The sequence below is a fragment of the Rhinolophus sinicus genome, linkage group LG03, assembly GCF_036562045.2.
Source record: "Rhinolophus sinicus isolate RSC01 linkage group LG03, ASM3656204v1, whole genome shotgun sequence".
In the NCBI taxonomy this organism is placed as follows: domain Eukaryota; kingdom Metazoa; phylum Chordata; class Mammalia; order Chiroptera; family Rhinolophidae; genus Rhinolophus; species Rhinolophus sinicus.
In genome coordinates this window covers 145636636-145663010 of record NC_133753.1, presented here as the reverse complement: position 1 = coordinate 145663010, position 26375 = coordinate 145636636, and the positions used below count along the sequence as shown (strand labels likewise).

The window sequence follows — 26375 nt, the reverse complement described above, 5'->3', positions numbered from 1 at the left end:
TTCACACACGATGAATTCCCACATTTCACTATTACAATGTATAGATGTGATTTCTTGTTTCATTTTATGGACACCGTTTTGTTAAACATGTTAAAGAGTTTTTATAACCTGTTTTTATAATCTGAAATTGTATTTATTTTTTTCTATTGTTAACATAAAACAGCAAATCTGAAGACTGAGAATGTAGAAGGGTGATTGCACTTAATGTGAAAAATGTGAATTCTTCCTTTTGTGTGTGTGTGTGTGATCTGCCAGCCTTGCTATCAGTTTCTTCTGTCATACACTGCCAACTGTTCTATTTAAGTATTGTGAAAACTCTTTGTTTTTTTCAGGTCGAATGAGTGATTTGAGTGTAATTGGTCATCCAATAGATTCAGAATCTAAAGAAGATGAATCTTGTAGTGAAGAAACAGATCCAGAGAACCATCTAATTGCTGAAATTTTACCTGACTTAATTGAACTAGATCTATACCACAGTGAAGAAGAGGAAGAGGAAGATTGTGCAAATGCTACTGATGTAACAACCACCCCATCAGTACAGTACATAAATGGGAAACACCTGGTCACCACTGTGCCCAAGGACCCAGAGATGGCAGAAGCTAGGCGTGGCCAGTTTGAAAGTGTTGCACCATCTCAGAATTTTTCAGACAGCAGTGAAAGTGATACTCATCAGTTTATAACAGCCGAAACTGGATCATCTACTGCCCTGCAACCTAATGAATCTAAAGAAACAACTGAATCGCTTGAAATTACATGGACACCTGAGACTTACCCTGAAGCACCAGAACAGTTTTCAAGTGGTGAATCTGATGTTTTCCCCACAGTCCCATTCCATGAGGGAGAAGCCACGGAGGAACCAGAATCAGTCACAGAGCGAGGTCTTGAACTTGATAATCTAGTACATGAACATACTGAACCGGTACCTCTGTCTTCTGAAGAATCTTCAGGAGATGCTGCCATTGACCAAGAATCCCCAGAAATGATCTTTTCAAGAGCTACCGAAGTAATATTTGGTGAAGAGGCGGAAAAAAGTACTTCTATCACATACACTCCAGGTACTGTCCCAAGTTCTGTGTCAGCTGTTTCAGAGGAACTATCAGTTACCTTAATGGGAAATCCTCAGCCTGCTGACCCGTTGTCCACTGTGGAAAGCCGGGAGCAGATGACACCGAGACAAACTGTAGAGCTTGCAGGGAGTCTTTCAATTATAACTCCCGAAGGCTCTGGGGAAGCAGAAGAAGATAAAGATAAAATGTTCACTGTGGTAACTGATTTATCACAGAGAAATACTTCAGATACACTGATTACTTTAGACACTAGCAAAATAAAGATCACAGACAACCTTTTTGATGCTCCTGCAACCGTTTACTCGGCTTATGAACAAACGTCTATAGAAGTAGTGCCTACCAAATTTGTAAGGGAAACAGGCACTTCTGAGTGGGTTTCCAGTACATCTCTTGAGGGAAAGAAAAGGAAAGATGAGGAGGAGGGAACTACAGGTCCAGCTGCCACATTTCAGCTACATTTGCCTACACAGAGATCAGATCAATTAACTTCACCCTCTGAATTAGGAAACTCAGATGAAGCTACATCTAATGATTCAGTATCTGCTGCCTGGAACAGTTTTAAGTCCTTGACAACAGCCACACAGTCTGAAAAGAATATGACAAGCTCTACTCTTGTCTTTACAGAAACAAATGTTTCAGATAATCTGGGGGCGCAGACCACTGAGCCCCACAGCAGCAGTCAGCCTGAAGTTCAGGAAGGGCTGTCCACTGTTCCAGGTAGCCCCATCTCTCTCTTTATGGAGCAGGGCTCTGGAGAAGCTGCTGCTGACCAAGAAACCACCACTGTTTCTTCATTTTCATTAAATTTAGAGCCTGAAATCCAAAACCAAAAGGAAGCAGCCAGCAGCACTTTGTCTTCCCACGTAGAAACTATGTTCCCTTTTGAGCCAACAGGACTAGATTTGAATACTGTGATGGGTCGAGAGATTACTGAAATTATAAGCCAAACATCCAAGGAAAACCTGATATTAGAGGGTTTAAGAGAGCCAAATAATGGGGCAGAAATAAATGGCTTTTCCACAGATTTTCCTTTAGGGGAAGATTTCAGTGGTGATTTTAGAGAATTCTCGACAGTATCTCATCCCAAAGCAAAAGAAGAAAGAGTAATGATGGAAGGCTCTGGGGATGCAGCATTTAAGGATACCCAGATTTCACCATCTGTAGCACCCACTTCAGATCACATCAATCACATAGCTGACTTGGAAGGACCAGGTGGCACTTCGGTTGGCACTTCAGCCTTCCCTTGGGAAGAGTTCACAGCCTCAGCCGAGGGCTCAGGTGAGCAATTGGTCTCAGTCGGCAGCTCCGTTGACCAGTTGTCTCCCAGTGCTATGGGGACTCTTGGTACAGAATCCTCATTTATTGACCAACTGTTGGGAGAAGGTACTTTCAAAGAAGTTGATAAAAGACCCACCATTTTACCAGGAGCAGAAGCTGAAGGGACTGAAGCTCCAATAGAAAATGGGGGAGTGAAGGTCAATGGCACAGTTTCAGTGGACTTGCCCCAGACAATGGAGCCAACCAAATTATGGTCTAAGCAAGAAATCAACACTGTAAGGCAAGAAATTGAAAGTGAAATAGCATCAGAGGAAAAGATTCAAGAACAAAAATCTTTTGACTCTCCCCAAAGTTCTGTCGCACCAGATCAAATAATTTTTGATTCACAAACATTTACTGAAACTGGACCCCGAAGCACAGATTATTCTACACTAACAACAAAGAAAACTTACAGTACTGATGAGGAAATGGAGGAGGAAGGCATTCCCTTAGTTGACGTGCCTGTTCCAGAGCCAGGTACAAAGGGTTTTGAACCCTACACTACTCTCCCTGAAGTTACTGAAAAATCCCATTTTTTCTTAGCTACTGCCTCAGTGACTGAATCTATACTAGCTGAGAGTATGGTTACAGATCCATCAATCAAAGTGGAAGAAAATATAAAACCTTTTTCCGAAGTTATGAGACCAGTATCTAAAGAGTCAGATATTGATCTTTTATTCTCTGGACTGGGATCAGGAGAAGACATTTTGCCTACTACAGTATCAGTGAATTTCACTGAAAAGGAACAAATCATTAGCACATTATATCCCCAGACTTCTCAAATGGAAAGTTTAGAAACTAGCATCTTAAGTGGTACAACTAAAGACTATAAGGGAATGGAAAATGCGGCAAATGAAGTTCAACCACTCTTTTTTAAAACAGACAACATCTCTGAAGATACTGAGCTGGCACCCAACACAACATCACTAGAAATTTTAAGTGACACCAGGACAAAAGTACCTTCTATGGCACCTCTCACTTTCTCTGCAGACACTGAGCATCCTCCAAATCAGACTCACAGTTCGGCAGAAGAAATCCAGACTAGTAAACCACAACCTACTGCTGAACAAGTCTCTAACAAGAATTCTTCAACAGGAGAAACTAGAGAAACAGCCCCCTCTTCCACTGATTTTCCAGCTAGAACATATGCTCTTGAGATGACCGAAGGATCTGTTACATCAGCACCACAACCATCTGACTTGTTTCATGAACATTCTGGAGAAGGATCTGGGGAATTGGATACCGTTGATTTAGTCCACACTGCTGGCACTACACAGGCAACCAGGCAAGGCAGCACCCCATTTGTTTCTGATAAATCCTTGGAAAAGTATCCCGAAGTTCCCAGTGCTAAAACTGTTACGGTTGCTGAATTCCCAACAGTGTCAATGGTGCTGCCTCTTCATTCAGAGCAGAACGAAAGCTCCCCTGATCCAATTACCACGCCGTCAAATACAGTGTCGTATAAGAGGCCCACAGAAGTTGCTGCGGATATTTTCCACGACCAGTTCAGGGGATTCGAGGATTCCACCTTAAAACCTGACAGAAGAAAAGCCACTGAAAATATTATTATAGATCTGGACAAAGAGGATAAGGATTTAATATTGACAATTACAGAGAGTACTATCCTTGAAATTCTACCTGAGCTGACATCAGATAAAAATACTATCATAGATATTGATCACACTAAACCCATCTACGAAGACATCCTTGGAATGCAAACGGACATAGATCCAGAGATACCATCAGGACCACAGGGCAGTAATGAAGAAGGCACCCAAATTCAGGAGAAGTATGAGGCTGCTGTTAACCTTTCTTTAACTGAGGAAAACTTTGAGGGCTCTGGCGATACTGTTCTGGCTAGCTACACTCAGGCAGCACACAATGAATCGAAGACGTCTGAAGACAGAAGCCAATTAGATCACGTGGACTTTATCTTCACAACTGGGATCCCCATCCCAAGCATAGAAACAGAATTAGATATTTTGCTTCCCACAGCGACATCCCTGCCCATTCCTAATAAGTCAGCCACAGTTCATCCAAATATTGAAGAACGAAACATTGAAGCAAAAGCCCTGGAAGACATCTTTGAATCAAGCACTCTGTCTGATGGCCAAGCTATTGCAGACCAAAGTGAAGTAATATCAACATTGGGTCATTCGGAAAGGACACAGGAAGAGTATGAAGAAAAGAAATATGTAGGTTCTTCTTTTCAGCCCGAATTCTTTTCAGGCGCCGGGGAGACACTGATAGATTCAACACCTCACGTAAGTATTGGTACTATCCACCTTATGGCTCAGAGTTTAACAGAGGCACCTAATATGATGGAAGGATCTAATCCCCCAGATTACACTGTTTTTGCAAAGTTGTCCTCTCAGACACCATCATCTCCATTCACTGTTCACTTAGGCAGCGGAGCCTCTGAACACACAGAGGGCCCCCAGCCAAGTGCTCTGCCTAGTGTGGATGCCGGCGTATCCCAAATGTCCCCAGGAAATCTTGCAAATATTGACATGACTTTCAAACCATCAAGTGAAGAATACTTTCACATAACCGGGCCTCCACCCTTACCTCCTGACACAGAATTAGAACCTTCAGAAGATGAAAGTAAACCTAATTTATTAGAACCAATGGAAGCTTCTCCAACAGAACTAATTGCTGAAGAAAGAACTGAGATTCTCCAAGATTCCCCAAACAAAACCAATGTTCAACTTTCTGCACAAACAATCAAGGTATTTCCTAGTATGAGAACACCTCAGGCTGGAACTGTTGTTACAGAGGCGAGTGAAATTAAATTAGAAGGTGCTACACTGTGGCCACATTCTACTTCTGCGACTTATGGGGCTGAAACAGGTGTGGTACCTCAGCCCAGCCCACAGACTTCTGAGAGGCCCACTGTTCCTTCTTCTCTGGAAATAAACCCTGAAACACAAGCAGCTTTTTTCAGAGGACAGGATTCCACAGTAGCAGCATCAGAACAGCAAGTAACAGCGAGAATTCTTGATTCCAGTGATCAGGCAACAGTACATACTGCAGAGTTAAGTATTGCGCTTGCAACACCATCACTTTACCTTCTGGAAACTTCTAATGAAACCAGTTACCTGATTGGCATGAATGAAGAGTCAGTGGAAGGCACAGCAGTCTATTTACCAGGTAAGGTCACGGCACTGATAAATCTGTTTCCATACTTGGAAACAGTCCGTTGGTCCTAACACACATACGTGCATAATTTTTATTGTAATGTTAAATCAGTGGAGATTTTCATATTGTTCACAAAACAGGAGGCCAGGTTACAGAATTGAGTCCGTAAGGAGATGCAAAGAAAGTAAGGATAAATTATTTCTGAGCTGTATGGATGTTCTTTGTTTTGTTCTGGGTTTTAGAAACAACATACAATTACACCATGGAAAAACTTAAATAGTTAGTGGTGTAAAAATTCATTTTTCTTTTACTCACAACTGAAGTATTGCTTTGTCATATGTTCCATAGTTACACACCTTAGTCTTAAAAACAGATAAAGAATCTAATTTTTATAAATCTCTCACGGACATTTATTTATTGCTATTATGGCAATATCAAAATATGTCAGGCCTTTAAAATTTGACAGTAGTAAATAGCTCTAATATACATGTCACAGTTTGTGCAGTATGAGTTAATCAGTTCATACTTTTATGCAATTTTCTTGCTCCAAATAGTCTACATAATGATTCTCACATAGTGCCTAGCCATAGTGGGTATTCATTCAGTATTTATTCACACTCTGCCCATCGAGAGAGGTTGTTTTTTGTTGTTATTGTTGTTTGTTTTGTTTTGTTTTTACTGAATGACAGAAAGCATGAATTTGATACTGGTTCATATACACTATCTCACTTGATCTTAACAAAAAGGCTATACAGCACACACTGTTATCCCCATTTATAAGAGAGGTTCTGTCATTTGCTCAGGGTTGTACAGCCTCACACACTGGCGAAGTGAGATTTCAATCCAGATCAGCCCCACTTTAAAGTCCATGGTCTTTTCACTGTTCTTTGCTGGTTTCCTGTTAATATATTATAAAAATGGATAATTGATATTTAATGATGTAAACCAGAAATCTTGGGATATTTATTACTTTGTAGAGTTTATTTTCCTTTTATTCTAGCCTGATAATATTGAGAAATGTTCAACAATGGTGTTTTCCTGGAATGTTATTTAAATAACAGTGTCAGTAGAATCCATAAGTAGCCATCACCACCTAGCTACTACCTAGAAAAAAGAAAACAAAAATCAGTATTTCAAGATCTGTGTTGGTTGAAAAATATGTTTTATTTTAATGCATATGTTTTAGAGCATGGCTATACTTAGTATTCTTCTGATCGTTTCAACATTATCTTTTGTGTCACTGATGCTTCAGTTTGCTGTACTTCAGATAGAGTAAAATAGTCGTAAAGTGCAACGTTTATAAATGGCTTGAAGTATTTCATGAATAAAATTGATCCGAGGTGGTTGATTAATTTTTTTTTTTTTGTCATCACTCTCTAATCTGTAAATGATAACCAAGTAATCTGGCCAATATGTATTCTTTTGTAATTTAGTTGAAATGTACTGCAGGTTGGTGAAAATATGATATAGAAATCATTGGTAATAGCTATATACATATAGAGAGAGTCAGTTTTGACAAATGAATGAGAAATGTATGTCCGTTATCCAGCCTACAATATTCATGAGAACTAGAGCTTGCGTCTTCATTGCAAAACAGATGGTCACTTTAGGTTAGTTCAGTAAACGGCCGTTTGTATTGGATTGCCTGGTCTAGCTGTTGCAGATTTAACTTTCAGCAATTAACTCAAACTGTGTAGGGAAGAACAAAATTCAGAAAAATAAAACTTGTCTCCTATACTAAGCTAATTGCAGTTCATAGAAAGGGCCACTTTCTTGCCAAGTCCTTGTCACATATTCTTTCAGCATGGTGCCTAGTGTTTGTAGTGGGAATAGTAACAGTACTTCACATTTGGGTGGCGCAGTTTTACCAAACACTCTACGTAAGTGTCATGATGATTTTATACTGAGGGCAATGTGGACATGTGTTGTTGATGATAGCCCTGTCATCTAGGCAGAGTACTTTCAAAGGCAGAGGGCTCAAATGGCTAAGGGGATTTTAAATATTTTTAGAAGTATAGGAGAAAGAGTCTTAGAAAAATTGGGGTAGTTTTTGAAGAAGCAGCTGTAAGCATCTGAATTAACCTAATCATAGTGTTGAAGCCCCTCATGAAAAAGTGAATCTGTTAAGTCTTCGTAGTAGAATTTGCTTAACACTCAGAAAGTTTGAGTTTGACGTTCCTATGTGAAAAAGGCTCAGTTATCTTCTATAGCAGTACCTTGTTTATCCTAATATCCCTTAGGTTCATGTTTTTTAAGTAGACATCTTTTCTTCATGTGTAATTATTTCAGGGTTTCACGTCTTAAGATTCCTGAAAGTATGGCTGTATTCCATATATAACCTATTTATGTCAATGACTTTGTAAAACTTTTAACTGTAATTTGGATTCTTGAACGTCTCGAAATAAGCAATTCTAGAAAAATATTCAAATAATAATAATCTATTAATGTAAAAAACAATTATCCAAGCATTGTTACAGAATAACATGTGCTTCAAATAGTGTAAAAGTATTTGCATTTAGAAAACATATTTTAAACTCTCTTCTCATAAATTTGTGTCTTTGACTTTTATATTTATCTGCTAGGATTATCGACTTTATTTGTGTTTTAATGAGGAAAAATGTAATAAAAGTTGGGGGTTTCATTTTAGGTGAGGCTTTGGGGTTTGGGTTTGTTATTACACAGTAGAGTTTAATCCATGTGTTGCTTTTCTCCAAGTGTAGTTTAAAGGAGTACATTTGGAACGTGTTTTTGGAAAAAGCATATTAATGTAGCAGAAGAGACTTCAGTGCACACTTTCGAAGAAAAACAGTTTCTGAGCATTAAGTGGTAAAAGGCAATAATAATTCAAATGATGGTAACAAGCCAATCTGCTAAAAAGAATGCATGTTCTGTGTATCCAGCCATTTCACATGAACTAACCTCGTTTAAAAGAATACATTTCCATTCACTGTGCACATATGTGTAATCATTTTTGACTAAAATCAATTGCCATTATCATGCCAACTAAATCTGCAGTAGAATGTATTAGTTGTCAGATACTGTACAAAATATTATTTAAAAATAGTGATGATTGAATCCCAGAAATGAATAGATGCAATTTGTAACAATTAGTTATAATGCCAAGAAACACTCCAGAGAGTAATGTTAATTTTTATGTGTAATATCTCTAAATTGCTGTGATAAAGCTTATATTATGGTAGCAAAAAAATGGCATTGTATGCTAAAATACGTTGAAAGTTAGAGATGAGCCTAATTGTTTTTCTTACTTTCCTGAACATGATAGGACCTGATCGTTGCAAAACGAACCCGTGCCTTAATGGAGGTACCTGCTATTCTACAGAAACTTCCTATGTATGTACCTGTGTGCCAGGATACAGTGGCGACCAGTGTGAACTTGGTAAGATGTCTTTGCCTGAAAGAACGTAGTGCTTTCCAAAAGATATATCGGGGGAGAATTTATAGTGTTCAAATCAATCAAGATTTCAGAGAAGTCCATGTGTACACACATTATATGTTCAGTGAAGTTAAAATCATAGAGTAATTTAAGTAGATTCTGGGAAATGGGGACAGATGGTTATTAAATGTTGTCAGTATACCCAAGACTCAGTGAGGCTTACTGAGATTTACTAGACCTTTTGTGTTTTTTACAGATAGACTCTACAAATGTAAAGTTGCATAAATATAACAAAATAACTTAATCCACCCCCAGAACTGTATATCAATAAATAATCAACTTCAATATCCTTTTAGATGATGGTTTTCTCATAACGATTAAGTAAAGAAGGCCCACAGAAATATTGGGATAAAACCCCAACACTCATATTAAAAGAGCGCTTGTCTTAAAAGAAAAGAGCCAACAGATAAGCTCTATCTGTGTGCTAATTCGTGGGGATATAGATATAGCAATATATAACATTCATTTAAGGAATAATTGCATATTAAATATATACGTAATTATAGCAAGTAATATATATAATATGCATCTATCTATATATAGATATCTATGTCTAGATAATATATAGATCTCTCTCTCTCTCTCTCTCTATATATATATATATATACATATATATATATATATATATACATACATACACACACATATATACATATCTATCTAGTCCTCATTTGTTTTACATTAAAATCAATTGCAACCTAATAAAATAATTGAATGAATTAATATGTGAACTTCTTAGAACAGTGGCTGGCACTTAGCAAGCACTATAAAAGTGTTTGGTATCCTTACTATATAGTATCATCATTACTAAGACCAATTCTTTAGATAAGAATCATTATATACCCCATTGGAAATTCAATTTACTTTGTATATTCATTTTTAAATATTATTTTTTATTTAATATAAACATTAAAGTTTTAGTGGAACTGCAAAATGCTATGGGAATAAAGTTGTTAATTTTATCAGAGGAGATCATAGAAATCTGTGTAGAAAGGTTGCATTTAGTACAGATCTGAAAGGTGGGGAGGATTTTGAAGGGCGGTGGTGGGAGACTTAGACACAGCCAACAAAAGCACAGAGACCACAAACTGCAGAATGCATCTGGGTGACTGCAAGTGTCCAGGTGTGCCTACTTAGGGGATTCCGGGGAGAAACATATTGGGAGCGAATACTAGAACACGGGTTGGAGCTAGACAGGTGTGAGAAAGTCCTGAATGCATGTACAAAATAGCTGTACTTCATACTCTAGTTGAGTAATTCTGAGACTTTAGTAATGTTTCAGAATCACCTGGAGGGCCTGGTAAAAAGAAAAGAGCCAACAGATAAGCTTTATCTGTGTGCTAATTCATGGAGATATAGATATAGCAATATATAACATTCATTTAAGGAATAATTACATATTAAATATATATGTAATTATAGTAAGTAATATAACAGCTTGTTGTTATATTCAGTAGATCAGGGGTGGGCCTGGGAATGTGCATTTTTATCATTCTCAGGTGATGATGATATTGCTGGTCCAGGGACCTCACTTTGAGGACAGCTGCCCTGGGCAACCCGTATCTCTGGAATACTTGGAAGCCAATGAGTAAAATGAACATGACTGTGTCTAAAGATGATAATCAGCACAGTGAAAGGATATATTGGAGAGGGTCTTATTTTTCATAGCCAATCAGCCCGGGGGTAGGGAGGCCAGTTAGGTGTTTTCAGTATTGCTTATGAGGTAATCAAAGCATGAAACAGGATTGGGGGTACGAAGGCTAGACTAAAACTTTATCCAGTAAGGGCTCACATAACTCATCTAGAAGAAATGGAAATAATGGCCTTCCACTAATATCTTTGAAATTATCTTAGGGTTGCCAGATATTTGGCAAATAAAAATACAGGACAGTTCAGTTAAATTTGAATTTCAGATTAAAAAAAAGAATAATTTCTTTTTAAGTGTATCCTAAATATAACATGGGACATACTTATACGAAAATTTTTTTTAAATCTGAAATTCTAATTTAACTGGCTTTCTTATATCTAAATAAAGTGCTTTGACATTTTTTGAAAGTGCTTTTTTTTTTGGTCTTTTATGGTTTTATTTCAGATTTTGATGAATGTCACTCGAACCCCTGTCGCAATGGAGCCACATGCATTGATGGGTTTAATACATTCCGGTGCCTCTGTCTTCCCAGCTATGTTGGTGCACTTTGTGAGCAAGGTAAGAACTATTGCAACATCTGTACGATGAATGTTATCGATACTTCATTGTGAATGTTACTTCCAGATAGCCTTTTCTCATAATGACTTAGATTTTTTTTTTTTTAGCAATTTTGGCCATAGTGCATATTCTTTCCTGCAGAGGAAATTCACAGGTTATCTAAATACATTAGGTTTCCTTATGGCTCCATAGCTCACAACGTTTGAAAAGTAGTGTTGACTTGATCGTTGTTTTGCTGATCAGAATGCAGTTACAGATGGGCACACTGAGCTGAATTTCAGAACTCCTAGCCAACAAGAGGAGCATTGTTATATGCATTCTTCTTCAGGACAAATTAAACATTGACCAATGTGTTTTGTACCAAGGAGCATTGAATTCAATGTCAGTTGCCTTTATTTTTTCCCCCTGAACCATTTGAGACTCAAGGGTCTTATTTTTCATAACCAATCATCTCTGGCGAATGACTTGATATAGTTGTTAGAATACATTAGTTTAGGCTTGGCAAACACTATGTAAAAGATATCATGAATCTGCTCAACAGGGAATTTTCCTACTGAAGAAGCATTTACTTTTTCTGAATGAAAGAAAGGCCTATGTTCCTGAGGCTTGAATCTCATGATCCCTGTAATTTGTATTTTATGGCCAACCTGAGAGTGTATGTTAGGTGGTTAATGGGAACATTTCTTAGTCCGTCAATCAGAAGCAGATTGCATGCTCAGCATACTAAGCTTTGGAACATCGATTTACTGTACTTAAAGTCATACAGTGGTTTGGCTTTGACAAAAGTGCCAGTGCCAAACTTCCATTCCACCAGACAAAATGAAAATGTGTTAGACACTCAGAAGCATTGGTCTGGCCCTGCATTCTGCTTTTCAGCATTACTCCAGACATCACCACAATTAAAGCAAAAATAAAAGGAGCATGTATTCAATTGCCAATCAAAGGGGATGGGTGATGGCTGAGTGTTTAGGGTTTTTTTTCCTTTCTCTTTATTGCGTAGGATGAGTCAGTTTGTTTTAGAATTTTGAAAGGTAAATATGAAAATTGACCAATTAAGATCCTCTTTTTAAAGGGAAACAGTGAGAAAGATACTATTTGTTGAAGAAAACAAAGTGTGAGACACATAACATATTAAAGTATGTTTATATGATTCTGGCTTCTCTTAGTTCCAACTATAAGGAGCAATTCAAAAAATCATTTGTTCACGAGGTGTTTATTGAGCACCTGCTGCCTTCCAGGCTCTGTTCTGGGCACTGGAGATAGAGGTGTGAATGAAAACAGACAAAGCCCCTGATCTTGGTGACTAGCCGTAATTCTTGGCAGAGAATAAAAAGGGATACTATTTGTTGGATATGTTATAGTTTATTAAATGCTTCCATGTATATAATTTCCCTTGGTTGACATAGTATTTCTGTGCCTTAAGTATGCCAGAAATTGAGGCCCAGAGAGAAAAAGCTGTGTGTTCAAAGTCACACAGCTAGTAAATCAGTGAGTAGAAAAATGAACCTATGCTGCCGCTTAAAGCCCAGGTTTTTCTCAATACCTTTACACTTCTAAAGTAACTCTTACAGAGAAGCATTTCCTTTATGTGTGAACCTGATGGATCTAGTGGTAACAGATCCTTGTGAGGAACTTTGGGGCCAGTTACCTTTTCCATCCCTTTAAAGGAATGTTAAAAATAAAAGGTTTTGATTTTTTTTTCCTCTCATTTGTGGTGTCATCTAACTTTCAGGTACATTCTATATTACAGCAAGTTTAACTTTCATCCACATTATTTACTGAAAAAGAGCTATCGCAGTCTGTCTACCAGATGCAGCTGTGCTCCTGTGATTTATTGCCAGGACACTGAAAGATTTTTTTTTCCTCTTTTCAGGTTGCCTAAGAACAAATGTTTTCTTCATTAACAGCAGCGTTGTTCTCTAAACAGTTTTTTTTTAATCCAAATTTCGGTGATGACTGTGTTGTTTCTTCAGCTGACCTTGTCTGTTCTCTGCATTAGTAACATCCCAACTCCCAGTAACTCTGGAATAAGGGCCACATTTTGGTGTAATGATAATAGATATGAAATCTAGAAGGGGGGGGGTGTCTTAGAACAGTGGAAAGACAGTTCTTACACAATTGCTCCCAGCCATGTCAAGGATACAGCTTGCCAGTGAGAAGTCCCTAAGTATTGAAAATTTCTTAAAGCTTGACAGCTATTTGTCAGAGACGTTGAAAACATTGCCTACATATCATAAAGAGAATAGATTTTTAGTGAAATTGTTTAAAAGTATTGATTGGTTTTCTGTGGTTATGAATAGGCATTGTCATGCCTTCCCCCCACCACCTTCCCCCACACACAGGGAAAACTAAATCTGAGACTTTGTAATGCAACCTATGCACTATGGGAATTTTAAAGCATAAGAAGTATTTCCATGTGTAGTATGATTTTTTAAGAAAATACCATCCAAAAGGGTTGGCTTTTAATAAATGTATATTACATAATTTTTAGGTAAGATTGGAAAAGCAAATAGACTGCTTCTGATATCTCTTTTCGAAGAGCATCCTAGGAGACGCTGCTTGACACGTAGTCCTTCCTTACATATTTATTGAATCCATGAGTAATAAAAATTAAGTAAATCAGTGTGGCTATTTGGCTTTATTTAAGTCACTTTGTTCAGTGGTAGTTGCACATACATTTATAATCATTGGGAAGCTATAGTTTATATAGTACAGATACATAAATTGTCCCTGTTTAGTTTTCACAGAAACTCTGCCCCTATTTTTAGAATTATGTTCTTATAGGAATGAATATGCTAATTGAGAAAGACATTGTGGCAGTGACGTGGTCGTACATGTAAATTTTATGATCATGTGGGTTTTTTTGTGTAAGAGGAAGAACACTTAATGATAATCTATTTTGATAATAAAAGACAAAGAAAACCAAACTATAACCATTTGGGTTAATAGAAGATAAGAAAGAGTGTATAGAAGAATATTTTCGGATGTATTATTCAATAAATTAGGGATCCTTGAGCATTTTAAACGCTGTCTTAAAATAAACAATAATTTCCAGGTTAAGGAAATCTATGCTATTATAATTACATCTATGCTATTATGCACTATTAACTTTGGCAGTGAGTGTTCTAAATTTTTTTCCAATTCTCCTCTCAGATAAACTAACCCCCTCATGTATGAGGATCTGTTTCTTCCCCACCACTCGCACCTCACCTCTGAATTCTTCCATGAGAACTTACCAACAGGAAAATTACCACATCCAAGTAATAAAAATAGGCTTCATTCTTGGGCACTGAGTGCTACTTTTATACCAAATCATCTAGCTGTGTCTTGAGTCCTTTCCGATGAGATTTGGTGGTCTCCAAACAACACTAATAAAACTCAAAACTTCCAGTGCACATGATTTAAACCAATTAGTCAGCTGGCTGTAACTAAACAACAGACCTGATAGACTAAACTGAAATAAAGACTGTTCTCAGAGATAAGTTGCATCTGTTGCATGATTATAGTATAAATCGCCAAAGCCAGAAAAAAATTAAATCTCTTAGAATGCATACTTTTCCACAATTACAGAAAGAAGAGTAGATGGAATGCAAGTCGAGAGACAATTTGACTTTCAATTTGGCCACAAAGTCTGATATATAAAACACGTATTTATTTCATGTAGTAGGGTTTTATTTTCTTCATTGATCGGTAAAATTAGGGGAGGAACAGATGGCCATTAGGTAATCTGGAAAGTTTTCTTGGTGCTTAAAATTCTATGAACTTTGCAGTTTTGTTAGTTTTACATGTAACTAGTTAAATACATTTGTGACATTTGTTTTTGTGAAACTCAAAATTATTTCTGTTAATTATTAGTAAATAAAGTTTAACCCCAGTTAAGAGGGGGTGAGTCTGAGGGAAGATTACCACTGAGAATGCAATGCTATGAGCTAAGCTACGTTCCTGTGAAAATGCATAAAAACTGACAATCTAGAAAGTATAGCTGAAGCATACGGTCAGTGTAAAATTAGGTATATTGGAAAAAAAGTTTTCGTGCCATCTGGATACTGGTTACAGTGTGCTTGTTATGAAAGAGAAACATCACACACACACACACACACACACACACACACACACCACACACACACACACACCCTCTATACATATATGTATGTATGGCTGGGTGGAACAAGTCTTTATTTCAGTTAAGTCTCTCAGGCCTGTATCTAACCATGGGCTAATTGATACAAGCGTTAAGTTCCTCAATGTTACCACAAAAAGAAGTTGAAGGAAACGACACAACATTATTGGAAGACCTGCTGTGGAGCCACCCACTTAGCAGGAATCAGTTTGGTTCTCTTTATCATAATTTTTCTGTCATCATGACCAATTTTATGAACCCTTTACTTCAGGAACATTGTACTGATACTGACTTGGGTCTTCTGTTAACACTCGGATAGATGAGCCAAGTTTGAATGACGTACATGAGTTTCATAAGCCTCTGCCTTGTTTCTTCCCAGACACTGAGACATGTGACTATGGCTGGCACAAATTCCAAGGGCAGTGCTACAAGTATTTCGCCCATCGACGCACGTGGGATGCAGCCGAACGGGAATGCCGTCTTCAGGGTGCTCATCTCACAAGCATCCTCTCTCATGAAGAACAAATGTTTGTGAATCGTATGTACCAAATATACACTGGTTTCCTGAAGCTTCACTAATTCTCACCAACTTCTTAGCATTCTATCTAACTAAATAAAGAGTAGCTTTCTCAGTTGTGATTCAACTTACTAAATCCCTCATCTGTGAACTACTTAAAATCATCTCTCCTATATAAGAGCCTCATTTGGGGAAATACTCAGTTGTAACACAGGAAGGCACTTCTTGGTCGGCAGCAATAATAGGTGAGACAGCATGCTATAGGTTGAATCATCAAAAATTATTATTTGATCATTTTTTTTGACTTAGAAAAATGTCCACCTTGTATGGTTCAGTCTAATTCTTCTCATGGTAACCTATCTTGAATATATTCATATGTTCTCTAAAGAGAATATTGTTTTATTTTTTTATCCCGCTAATTAAAATTGAATTAATAGCACCCTATTCTTATCCTCTCTGCATAATTGGTTGTCATTCAAGTTTCTAATTACTTTAGACTATAGAAAGTGGGCTTTGTAGTAAGATCATGAATAAATGGAGACTGAATGTTAACGAAACTTACTACCAGAGCTGTTTAATAACTCCTTAGACTATAGCAAAGAGGAGGACAGCTAGCTTTTATGTAGCAGATACATGGAACATTTTTGCTCATGAAGCATTGTTTGATACTCAATTAAATATGTTCTCTTGATGCCTGCTGTCTTTTAGAAATTCAGTTGTTAATTTGCAGTCTGGATAGAAGTTCATTTAACTTTTTTGCATGGTATGCTTGCCAGTGACTCATCTCACAGTGAAAGTAATTATTTTTGAGAAAACTTTGCAGAACTGTCTGGTCTAGGTGTTCACTGTTTAAAATGGTTTGAGAAGAAACATGTGGCTTCCAAAATGAGGCTCCCATGGGTAAGATCTGTCACGTTTTACTGGGTCACTGAATTTTTGCCAATGGCATACATAGCTTAAAAAAAAAAAAGAAATGAATGGAAAGTTTCTATCATGAGTAAGGGTGAAAAAATTACTTGTAGTAAACTGCTAGGAAAATAATTGTCTGTGTCTGATATTTTAATGTTTCACAAAGTTTGCAAATTAGCTTTTCAGTTTAAAGCACCTTGGACAATAGAACAAAAGCTCGTTAGGCAATGAAAGATTTTTATGAACAACTAAACAAACAAAAAAAAACTCTAGCCAGAAAAGAAGATTCATGATTCACTCTGAAAATCATTTTTTGATGCATTTTATCCATATATGGTAAAGGTAATAAAAATATCTGTGTTGTTTACCATCTTTTAGGTCTGGGCCATGATTATCAGTGGATCGGCCTCAACGACAAGATGTTTGAGCATGACTTCCGTTGGACTGATGGCAGCACACTGGTAAGTTGCTGATGGAAACGATACAAATTCTAGGGTCTCGGTATTGTGTGCTGATTGCACGGTGTGGAGGGAGCCTTAGACTGGAGACCTGTTAAGTGACTTATTCATGGTCACTCAGTGAAATAGAGGGGGTTACAACAGGGCTGTATTTGAACTGATCCAACTACCAGTGCTCCAGTCATTGGCTTTCTTTATAAGAAGAGTGTATCAGATTTCCACTGAATGGAAAAACCACATAATCAAAATCGCCTCAGGTCTGTCTTTCAGATAGTTATCTTTGCTTAGTATTGCTTCGAAAAAGAGTAACTGTAAAAGAAAGAAAGAGAGGGAAGGAGAGAGAGAGGGAGGGAGGAAGGGAGGGGGGGGAGAGAGAGAGAGAGAAAGAGAGAGAGAGAGAGAGAGAGAGAGAGAGAGAGAGAGAGAAGAAGGCCTTTAAAAAAAAAAAATATTTTTCCCTCTGACATAATCGCACTGGAAATCTGTTATAAGGCATGGCTAATTTTTAGCCAAGCAAAATTCCCCTTTTTTTCATTTTAAAAAGCGTTGTTGAATTTTGATCTTGTGAATTTCCTTCCACTTAAACTCTACTGATTATGTTTCTGTAGCTGTCTCTCCTTAAGGAAAGGAGTGCTTTGGTAATACTGGCCACAACCTTTAGCAGGAGGGAGTACAGTTCTTAAGTGAGGATGGGGGAAGCTGTTTGGAGTCACTACTGGTAAATAAATACACATGAGTCTAATTTTTTAGAAACAGTTCAAGTGTGGTTAGCTATACTAGTGTTCCCAGGCCGTGGCTGTTTGTTGGAATCACCAAGAGAGTGTAATTAAACAACTGTTGCCTAGGCCTCAGCTCAAATCCAGGAAAGCAAAATCTTTGGCAGCTATACTTTCTAAATGTTCCCCAGATGATTCTAAACTGCAGACAAAGTTGGGATCTACTGGGCTAGACAGCAAGTGTAAATCAACTTCTAAATTAGATAAATAAGAAGAAAAATTGAAAATAATGTTTAAGCTCTTTTTGCGTATGGATTACTTAGCTGCTTAAATTTCATTCATTACCTGCCACCTGCCACTCATCAGATTTAATGTAAAATGTAAAGTCTGGCAAAATGTAAAGTTCATCTTAAAACAGATGCCAAAGTAATCGCTGCTTCTGGAAGTTCTACACTTGTCTGTTCAGGAAAGCTTCTTGGTACTCCTGTGCTCAGTCCACCTCTATCAGTCACTGTACTAGGCGCTTTGCATTTGTTTATTCCCTACAATAACCTTTAAGGGAGGCATTAGATTATTTTACAAGTAGAGAAAGAGAAGGTCAGTGGGCTGAGAAATTTGCTCAGAATCACACTACTGTTAAGTGGTGAAGTCAGTATTTGAACTCAGGCCTGTCTCCAAAGCCACAGGCCTTCTTCTGGCTGGTATCTCCTTGACTTTAAAAAGAGTATCCTCATTACATTTTGCTTTTAGCAACCCTGAAATAAAGCTTGGCTTGCCCTCTATCTGTCATCGTTCTTTATGTTTAATCAGCACGGTTTGTCATTCGAGTTGGTAAGTAGGTTCTTTGGCAAGATTCAGAAAAAAATAGAGATTGTCCATAAAATACATTTCCAGTAAGGTATATGAAGCACACCCTCTGGATCAATAGTCGTATTTTCTTCTAATTGTCCTAGCTAGGTGGTATATCTGCAGTTGTTGCATCTGTATTATTTTTTTATTTTGCTATACCTAAGGGGGATAAATTTGGTCAATTAGATTAATAGCGGTTGGTATGGCATAAGTCCTTATATAGTAATTTTAATTGACGATAAATGAGTTTGTTTTTATTAATTTATAATTGAACATAAAAATTAAAAGGATTTCTTTGGTATACTATAGATAGTTAAAACTGTTGTTATAATTGTGTTAATGTATGTTATGTAGTATAGACATTGAATGAGGTTTCTCTTGTTGAATGCATATTTCTTTCTTGTGGGACAAATTGGGTATCTAGGATACTTACCATTCAGTTTTCCATCCACAAACTTTTCCTTATAAATAGCCCAGTGAAAAGGGCGGGTCCTTGTGTGCTCCCAACTATGTGCCAGAAGCTAGAATGCCAAGGACCCTGGTGGCCAATTCCGACTGGTGCTTCGTGGTGCCCTGACCACTACGTATTTCAAAGTATACCTGTCTGTGCCAGCCCTGAGCTTAGAGTAGCTGTATCTGGCCAGGTGGTGTGTATGTAAAGCCTGTCATTTGCTATGTACTGACCTGATTGGGCCAAGCCTGACTGTTTGCAATCTGTCATTGGTTATATGGACTTAATTTGCATGTTTTCGTTCTTAGCATTTTTGCATGTTACTAGATGTCTATTCTGGTCCCTCCATTAGCAGTTCAGCTCTTCAAAGAAGTGGTTTTCTTGCTTGCTTTTTATTTCTCACAATGTCTAGGATAAGGCCCTATTTTCCCTGTGAAATTGATCAATGAGATTGAATATTGGCTTATATCTGTAACATTTGTAAATTATCTTAGGGGATTTCTATTCCCTGTCAGTTGCCACTCAGGTGAGCTTGTTTCATCAGCCCTCATTATTCCACTGTGCTGAAGCGAGCAAACTCAACAATTTATTTATTTTTTTTAATCTATGTCCACTGATTTTTAATGGACTTTGAAAACTACTGTGAAAAAAAAACGAAAAAAAAAAAATTTCCACAGTCTAGTCTGGTCCTAAACTTGGTAAATAAGTGAGCATTGTACTTTGTCGAAAGAGAAATATTGATCTTCCCCAGAAATTTTCAGAGGAAGGTAAGTGAACCTAACATAGATAACTGTATAACATAAACAGGAGCCATACTCTAAACTAATTCATATTTTTAACTGAAACCTAAGGATTATGGGAGAGCACCAAGTGAGGGCCTCAGTTTGAAGAAGGCAACAAATGAATTACATAAACAAGCAAAATTTATCAAAGAAATGACACAAGTAACTCCAGAAAAAACTCTGACAGGCCGTTGGTTTCTTCTTAATTCACTCTTTGTGTAAAATAAAAGTGTTGTAAGGAGTGTCCCTTAACTTTGAACATTTTGGAACAGAAAAGACCATCTGCCCACAGCCTGTCTCCCTCCCATCTGACTGATCTCTGGCCCACTTTCTGCTTTTGTAACCACCCTTGCCTCCATCCCTTCCTTTCAGAGACAGCCTAGGTGTCTCTTACACTAGTTTGTAGCTCTTTCTACAGCCACCATCTCGTTAACAGGTTCCATATGTGCACAGGCCTTTGAATAAAATAGTTCTCCTTTGTTTCGCTGTTTACGCCAAGTGTCTTGCTTTTGAAAATATCCCTAATAGTAAACTCTTTATTGGGGCACGCAGTATCTGCTTACACTTGGAAATGGTGTTAACGTGACTGTGTGCAATTTTAAGGACTTTGTTTATGTTTTAGAGTGATTTCTCCCCTTCTCCCACCCCGCCCCCCTTCATCCCCCCGTTTTTTGTTTGAAAGATTTATTAGAGCTTATCCTTCTTGGGAGGTAGAGCAGTATTAAAACAAAAAGAACCTTTGATATATACCGTATATTATCTTTGGTTATTCAGTATAACATTCAGTAAAAACAAACAAGTTTATATTAGGTCTCAATTTCAATAATTTCTTTTCTTGAAATAATTAAACTTTGCTTCAAATCAACTTGCAGTATAATTATATTATATTTAGCATGATTATGCTTTCCAGCTAAACTAATTCAATTGATTTGCTTATACTAAATTAACAATGTTATTTGTCCAAGTTATCTAAATTGCCCTTCTTCAGATTTTGATTGATTCACTCCACGTTATTGGCCTCTATAATAGAATGTTGATATAATTAAGAAAATGCCAAATTCTTGTTTTTGTTATGTTTTAAAATCTTTTTTATTATTTATTTGGTTTGTTTGCCCAATAAATTTCACAAAAGCGTATTCATGAATAAAATTGTTCCTAGGCTTCCCCTTCTGAGTTATATTAAGGTTATTTTCTCTTAACACATTTACATTTTCACTTTGTCACCTGAGTGTCTACTAAGTTATTTCTGCCAGCAGTTATTATTTCTGCTACTAGTTATCCTTTAACTTGACTATTGATCTCTAACAGTGAAATGCCACAAGTGCTTTATTAGAAACCTTAACAAATAACTTCAGTAATGAATTACTTTACTTGTCATCCAAGTAATGTCTTCAAAGACACTAAGTTAAACCATCTAAGTTAAATACACATTAGAGTTGGCAAACTTAAACAAATATTTCTTATCTAGCTTCTATACTATTAGCTGACTTTTAAGTTCTTTTTTAACTTATTGTTAAATGAACGACTAGGCTGAAGTGTTTTCCCCCAGATCTGTTTTTCAGTGTCTATGACCTTCCTCTCTCCTTGCTATAAACTCTTGTTACTCCCTTCTTAAAATTCTTCAGTGTCTTCCTATTGCTTTCAGTAAAAATTCTAATTATTAGCATAGCATACCAAGTCCACCAACTCCATCTGCCACTTCCTAAACTATCTGGAATAAGCCATGACCACTCACTCTGCAGGTCTTTGCATACACCTGCTCTAGTGCTTAGAATGTTCACATGTCCTGCCCTAATTTTATTTAATAAGTGTTCGAATACCTTGCTTAGCCAAGGACGTCCTTTTTCCAGAAAGCCTTCCTCGCTGGGTGTAACTAAGAACTCCTCTTTTGTGTTCCTGCATCCCTTTGTGCACCCTTCCCATCCCACCACAGACCCCTGTGGGGTCAGTTTCCTCACAATGAGGTTTCTGAGGCAGGGATTAACTTCCATCTCTTAACTGTTCAGCAGCTAGAAGAGTGGTTGACAAAAATAGAGACTTAATAAAGACTTTTTCAATAATAATTAACATCCATACTTTGTTCAACCAACTCGCTCTGTTATCTTTTGAATCCTGAAATGACCAATTTAGACTTTTGGCTGATTCTCTTTGTGACAATTTTTGCTTATCTAAATTAAATATTTTATTTAAAGTTGTACCAGTATGAAAAATATGAAAACATAATAGGTGGGACTTCAATTATGGTGAAAAGGAAAAAAAACTGTTCCTCAAAAATAGAAGTATACTCGTATCGCCAAGCATAATACATCTTATATGGTTATTAACCCAAAGGAAAACAGGTGTTCCTACTGGAATGATAACAGTTTTCTCCATGGCTGTTCCAAGAATACATTTGGAATGAGCTTTAGGAAGAAAGAATGGAAAGCAAACTTTTCAACCCCTGCCACCCCTTCAGGTTTGAGTTATATCAGGGCAGATTTTCCATGGAACTTCAGGAAACCAGCAATTACTCAAAACTTTGAAAGGATTTTTTTTTTTTTTTCAAAAATAGGCACACTTTCTACCATTATATTCTTTGAAGAAAAAATTGCTTTAAAGAATCCTATTATCCAAATCCAAAATATAGTGAAACAAGCAAAAGGAAATCTTACTCCTGAATGTTATCAGCTCATTTTATTTTTTATAGCTTGCTTGACCATGGAGAAATTGTTGCCTAAGGTTGGACAGAGCTTCCTTTATTCATCTGCTATCCAAGACCATTCTTTGAAGCACAGGGGGAGCCAGACATCAGGAAACACTATAGAATCATTTATCTTCCTCTCTATATATACTTTCTAGCAAACTCTTTTTCACAACTTTCATCTCAACTATATAGTATGTGAGTAATTTGTCTATGAACAGCACACTTAAGGGAGATGTTAGAAACTATTAGGTGTCTTAATCCCACTACTTTTTATAACCTGCCTCCCCAACCAATGGTTTAAAATCAACCCATGTATCACAGAGATTTAAAGTTGTTACCACCCTGCTCCCTCCTGTTTTGACCCTCAGCAATAAGAGTCTCATGAGGGGAATTCTCCGTGGTCTGCACTGCTTCATTCTCTCTTCCCTTCACTGAGTTCACCAGCACCATCAAAGCTTACCCTTCACCCCTGGGGATCCAATGCTTCAGTGGATCAGACGCAGTTACTTCAAAGGAACATGTCACCGTACATCGCATTGTTCAGAGGTTAAAGATTGAATAGAAATGACAGTCCAGTTCCCTTTTGAAAATGATGAGGAGCTTTTGGAAAATTTGATTTGCTTGGTTAAAAAAATAAACCCTGGCTTTATTCTTATACGTTTTAAAAAACATTTTCTAAATCTCCTTCACATTTTTCCTTCAATCATCTCACTGTGTCAGCACTTACAAGGCTGCTGGCTTGTGGGCTTCCTAGGAAGTAGTCACGATCTCCTCCTTCTCACTCTCCAGTCTACTGTTGGGAGAACACAGACTTCCTCTCCTCTGCACCTGTCTGAATCTAGTCAGGAAGTTCTTGAACAAGTTCCTAATTCACACATTGATAAATGTCTTATTTTCTAGTTCAAGCCAACTCACCTTGCCCCTTGATATTTATGATACAGATGACAAAAGGCTAATTGATAGCCTTTTGTATTAAAAAAAAAAAATCCTACTTAAAAATACTTCTGGAAGGTAACTGATTTTTTTTTTTTTTTCCATTTTAATAAGTTTGGTCCAACATTGGCAAGCTGGCACACCTAGAATTTGGGACACCAGCTTACCTTCTTGGTTAGAGCTGATGCATGAGAATAGCCAGATTGTCTGTGGATTGGAGTTTAAATCCAAAGCGCTTTTTCTTCTTTCATAAATAAACACATCAGTCTGTCAAGCAAAGTATTGTGAGAAAAACCAGCTTTGAAAAAGGTAGAAACAATAAAGAAATAACCCTTAACCCAGGAAGAGACACTTAAAAGGGGCAGAGAAAAGGAGTAACAAATCCTAGGCCATAAACTATTATTCTTGTTCTGTAGGAATGTATTGTTCTTACCCTTTTATAAACACAAAGATTTCTAGCCTCCTCCCTCTCCCAGATGTCTTGAACATTGAAAAGAAAATCAGGAGTATTAACAATTCCTCGTGTTTTCTAAGCTTGTTTGTAGGTTTCTGCTCATTTGAAATGATTGCACAGGATTTAGTAGAAAAATAATGCAAAACAACTCCCCAAACCAAAAACTTAAGCTTTACTTTTTCTACCTGAAAATCTTAGCAGAGTTTCTATAAAGTATTTGCAGATGGATGTGTGTCAGCTGTGGTGTGGTTTTAGCTCCAAGTCAAATGCCACTTCTCTGTGAACAAGTCACACTGCATATCAACATTAATTTAATTATGTTAAACCTCACAGGCTTCATTATATTAACCTAAAAGCCAAGGAAAACATATGCTGTTTCTTCAGCCTTTAACACATTACTCATTAGTGGAAGAACTCTGAATTTATTTTCTGCAAAAGACCACCGAGCTCTTAATAAAAATTTTTACTTATGTTGGCAGTTCAGTTTGATCTGAAACCAAGCACTGGTTCTTCTGATTCTACATGTGAACTATGACAAGTATAGAAAAGTTCTAGAACACAAAACCCTCCTCAATTCCTTGCCTTTACTTGACTGCAGATAGCTAGTCACATGTCAAATAGCTGGGAGAACAATATTTACCCATCACTAGAAAATCATTTCATAATTGAGAAGATAATCCTTAAAGAAAGAAAATGTATCAATGCAGTAGTTCCTTCTCACAGATGCCGTTCCAACAGTGCTCTGTGAAACTTTAAAATCACATACGGACATTTAAAGTTGATTGCTATTAAGTTTAAGGCAATGAATAACCATCGAAAAGGCAAAAAATAAAATATCAAATGGATTTTGGCCGTTTCACATTGCATTTGGATCTTAGCATTTCCTGACTGAAGACAAGCGTTGGGTGAAGGGCCCACTGGCATCCATTGAGAATAGGGGTTAAAAGCAAGGAGCTCCTGGGCTCTGCCCGGGGCCCTGTCTCCTAGTGGTCTCACAGTGGGAGGAACTCACATCCTTCAGAAAATGCTGTTGATAATGACTGCTTTTGTAGGGCAGTGAGCTCACGCTATTACACAAGATTAGTGCTGTACTCAAGAGCTGGCAGATCGTCTCTCCCACACCGAGATTTGCCAGCTAGGAAAATAATGGGCATATTGCCACTTTAACGACTATCAGGAGACCCCAAGTTAGTTTTTCTTCCCTTCAGCATATTCATGTTTGTAGGATCCTACTCCAGGCTGCCAGCCTAAGGCAGTGACACCAAAACAAACGTTTCTTTCTCCTTTAAAACAAAGCTGCCCTTTTCCTTTTGGTTGTTCAACGAAAAGACAACAGCAAAATCATAACCTCCCTTAAAACATAAATAAATAAAGACCCAGGCCAGAGTAACCTTAAGCAAGTACAAGGATCAGAAGAGGGTCTATGTCTACCTCACAGGGAGGTCATTTGCCCCAAACAAGTTAAATAAAACAAAGTTAAATGTACCCCCCACAGTCTGCAAACAAATGCCTATTGTGTCTCACAGCCATCTAGGGGGAGAAAAGGAATTTTAAAGTTACCAAATGTTTTGATTTCTGTAATAAGTAGTCCTCCCAGCTTCCTCTCAGATAAACATTTGACCTGTGTTCTGAAAGGCTGAGGGGTAACCCCGTGTGGTTATTCTGAGTTCTTTATTTAATGAAAAGGTGGCTTCTTATCAGCATGTGTCTCAAACAGGTAAGCCGTCCTCTTGGGAAAGGGTTTTCTATTTGGAGTTTGCTTTTATACTTTGGTGGTTATCTGCTCGCCCTGGGCACGGACTGCATTTGGATGTCATTTGTAGCTGCCGGAGCACAGATAAGAGGAGTTTGCATACAGAGAAGTCAGCTTTTAGGACAGGTGTCATGTTTTTATAGCTACTCTAGATAAGTTCTTTGCTAAAACCAAACTAAATGTGAATCGCACTGCAGACGTTCGTTTGTGTGCATAGGTGTTTATAATCTGCCCTGTTCTAAGGATTTTAGGACATTATAGATTTGGCTTTGTTTCTGATGTGATTTCACCATTGCTGTAAATCATGCGATAATTGAAAAGGCAAAATGGTGAAAAAAAGAGCCATTTTATATGAACATTTCAGTCAAATAGAAAATTCAGATTAGAGCTACAATGGCCTGCAACAGAATAGAGTGCAGCAGGTTGGCAAATACTGTCTGGTGGAGGACCATTTCTAGCAGTGTCTCTTCGTGCTTTCCCTCACAAAACTGAGAGGACATATCTCAGGTTATATTTTAACCTTTTTTTTCCCCCACATGGAGTAAATAATCATGATGTGGGGGGGAGG

General features: G+C 37.4%; 1 protein-coding gene across 5 annotated transcripts in view; it reads left to right on the top strand.

The window, feature by feature from the left end:
- The window catches only part of VCAN (versican), a 102697-nt gene that overhangs the window by 63657 nt on the left and 12665 nt on the right, over nt 1–26375 (top strand). For 3 of the 5 annotated variants that reach the window (XM_019746375.2, XM_019746376.2, XM_019746374.2), the window contains 5 exons: nt 333–5534; nt 8806–8919; nt 11069–11182; nt 15682–15840; nt 17107–17189. In XM_019746375.2, coding sequence (XP_019601934.2) covers nt 333–5534; nt 8806–8919; nt 11069–11182; nt 15682–15840; nt 17107–17189 — 5672 coding nt within the window. The remainder of the gene's footprint in view (nt 1–332; nt 5535–8805; nt 8920–11068; nt 11183–15681; nt 15841–17106; nt 17190–26375) is intronic. The other 2 variants (XM_019746378.2, XM_019746377.2) reach the window with 1 other exon arrangement.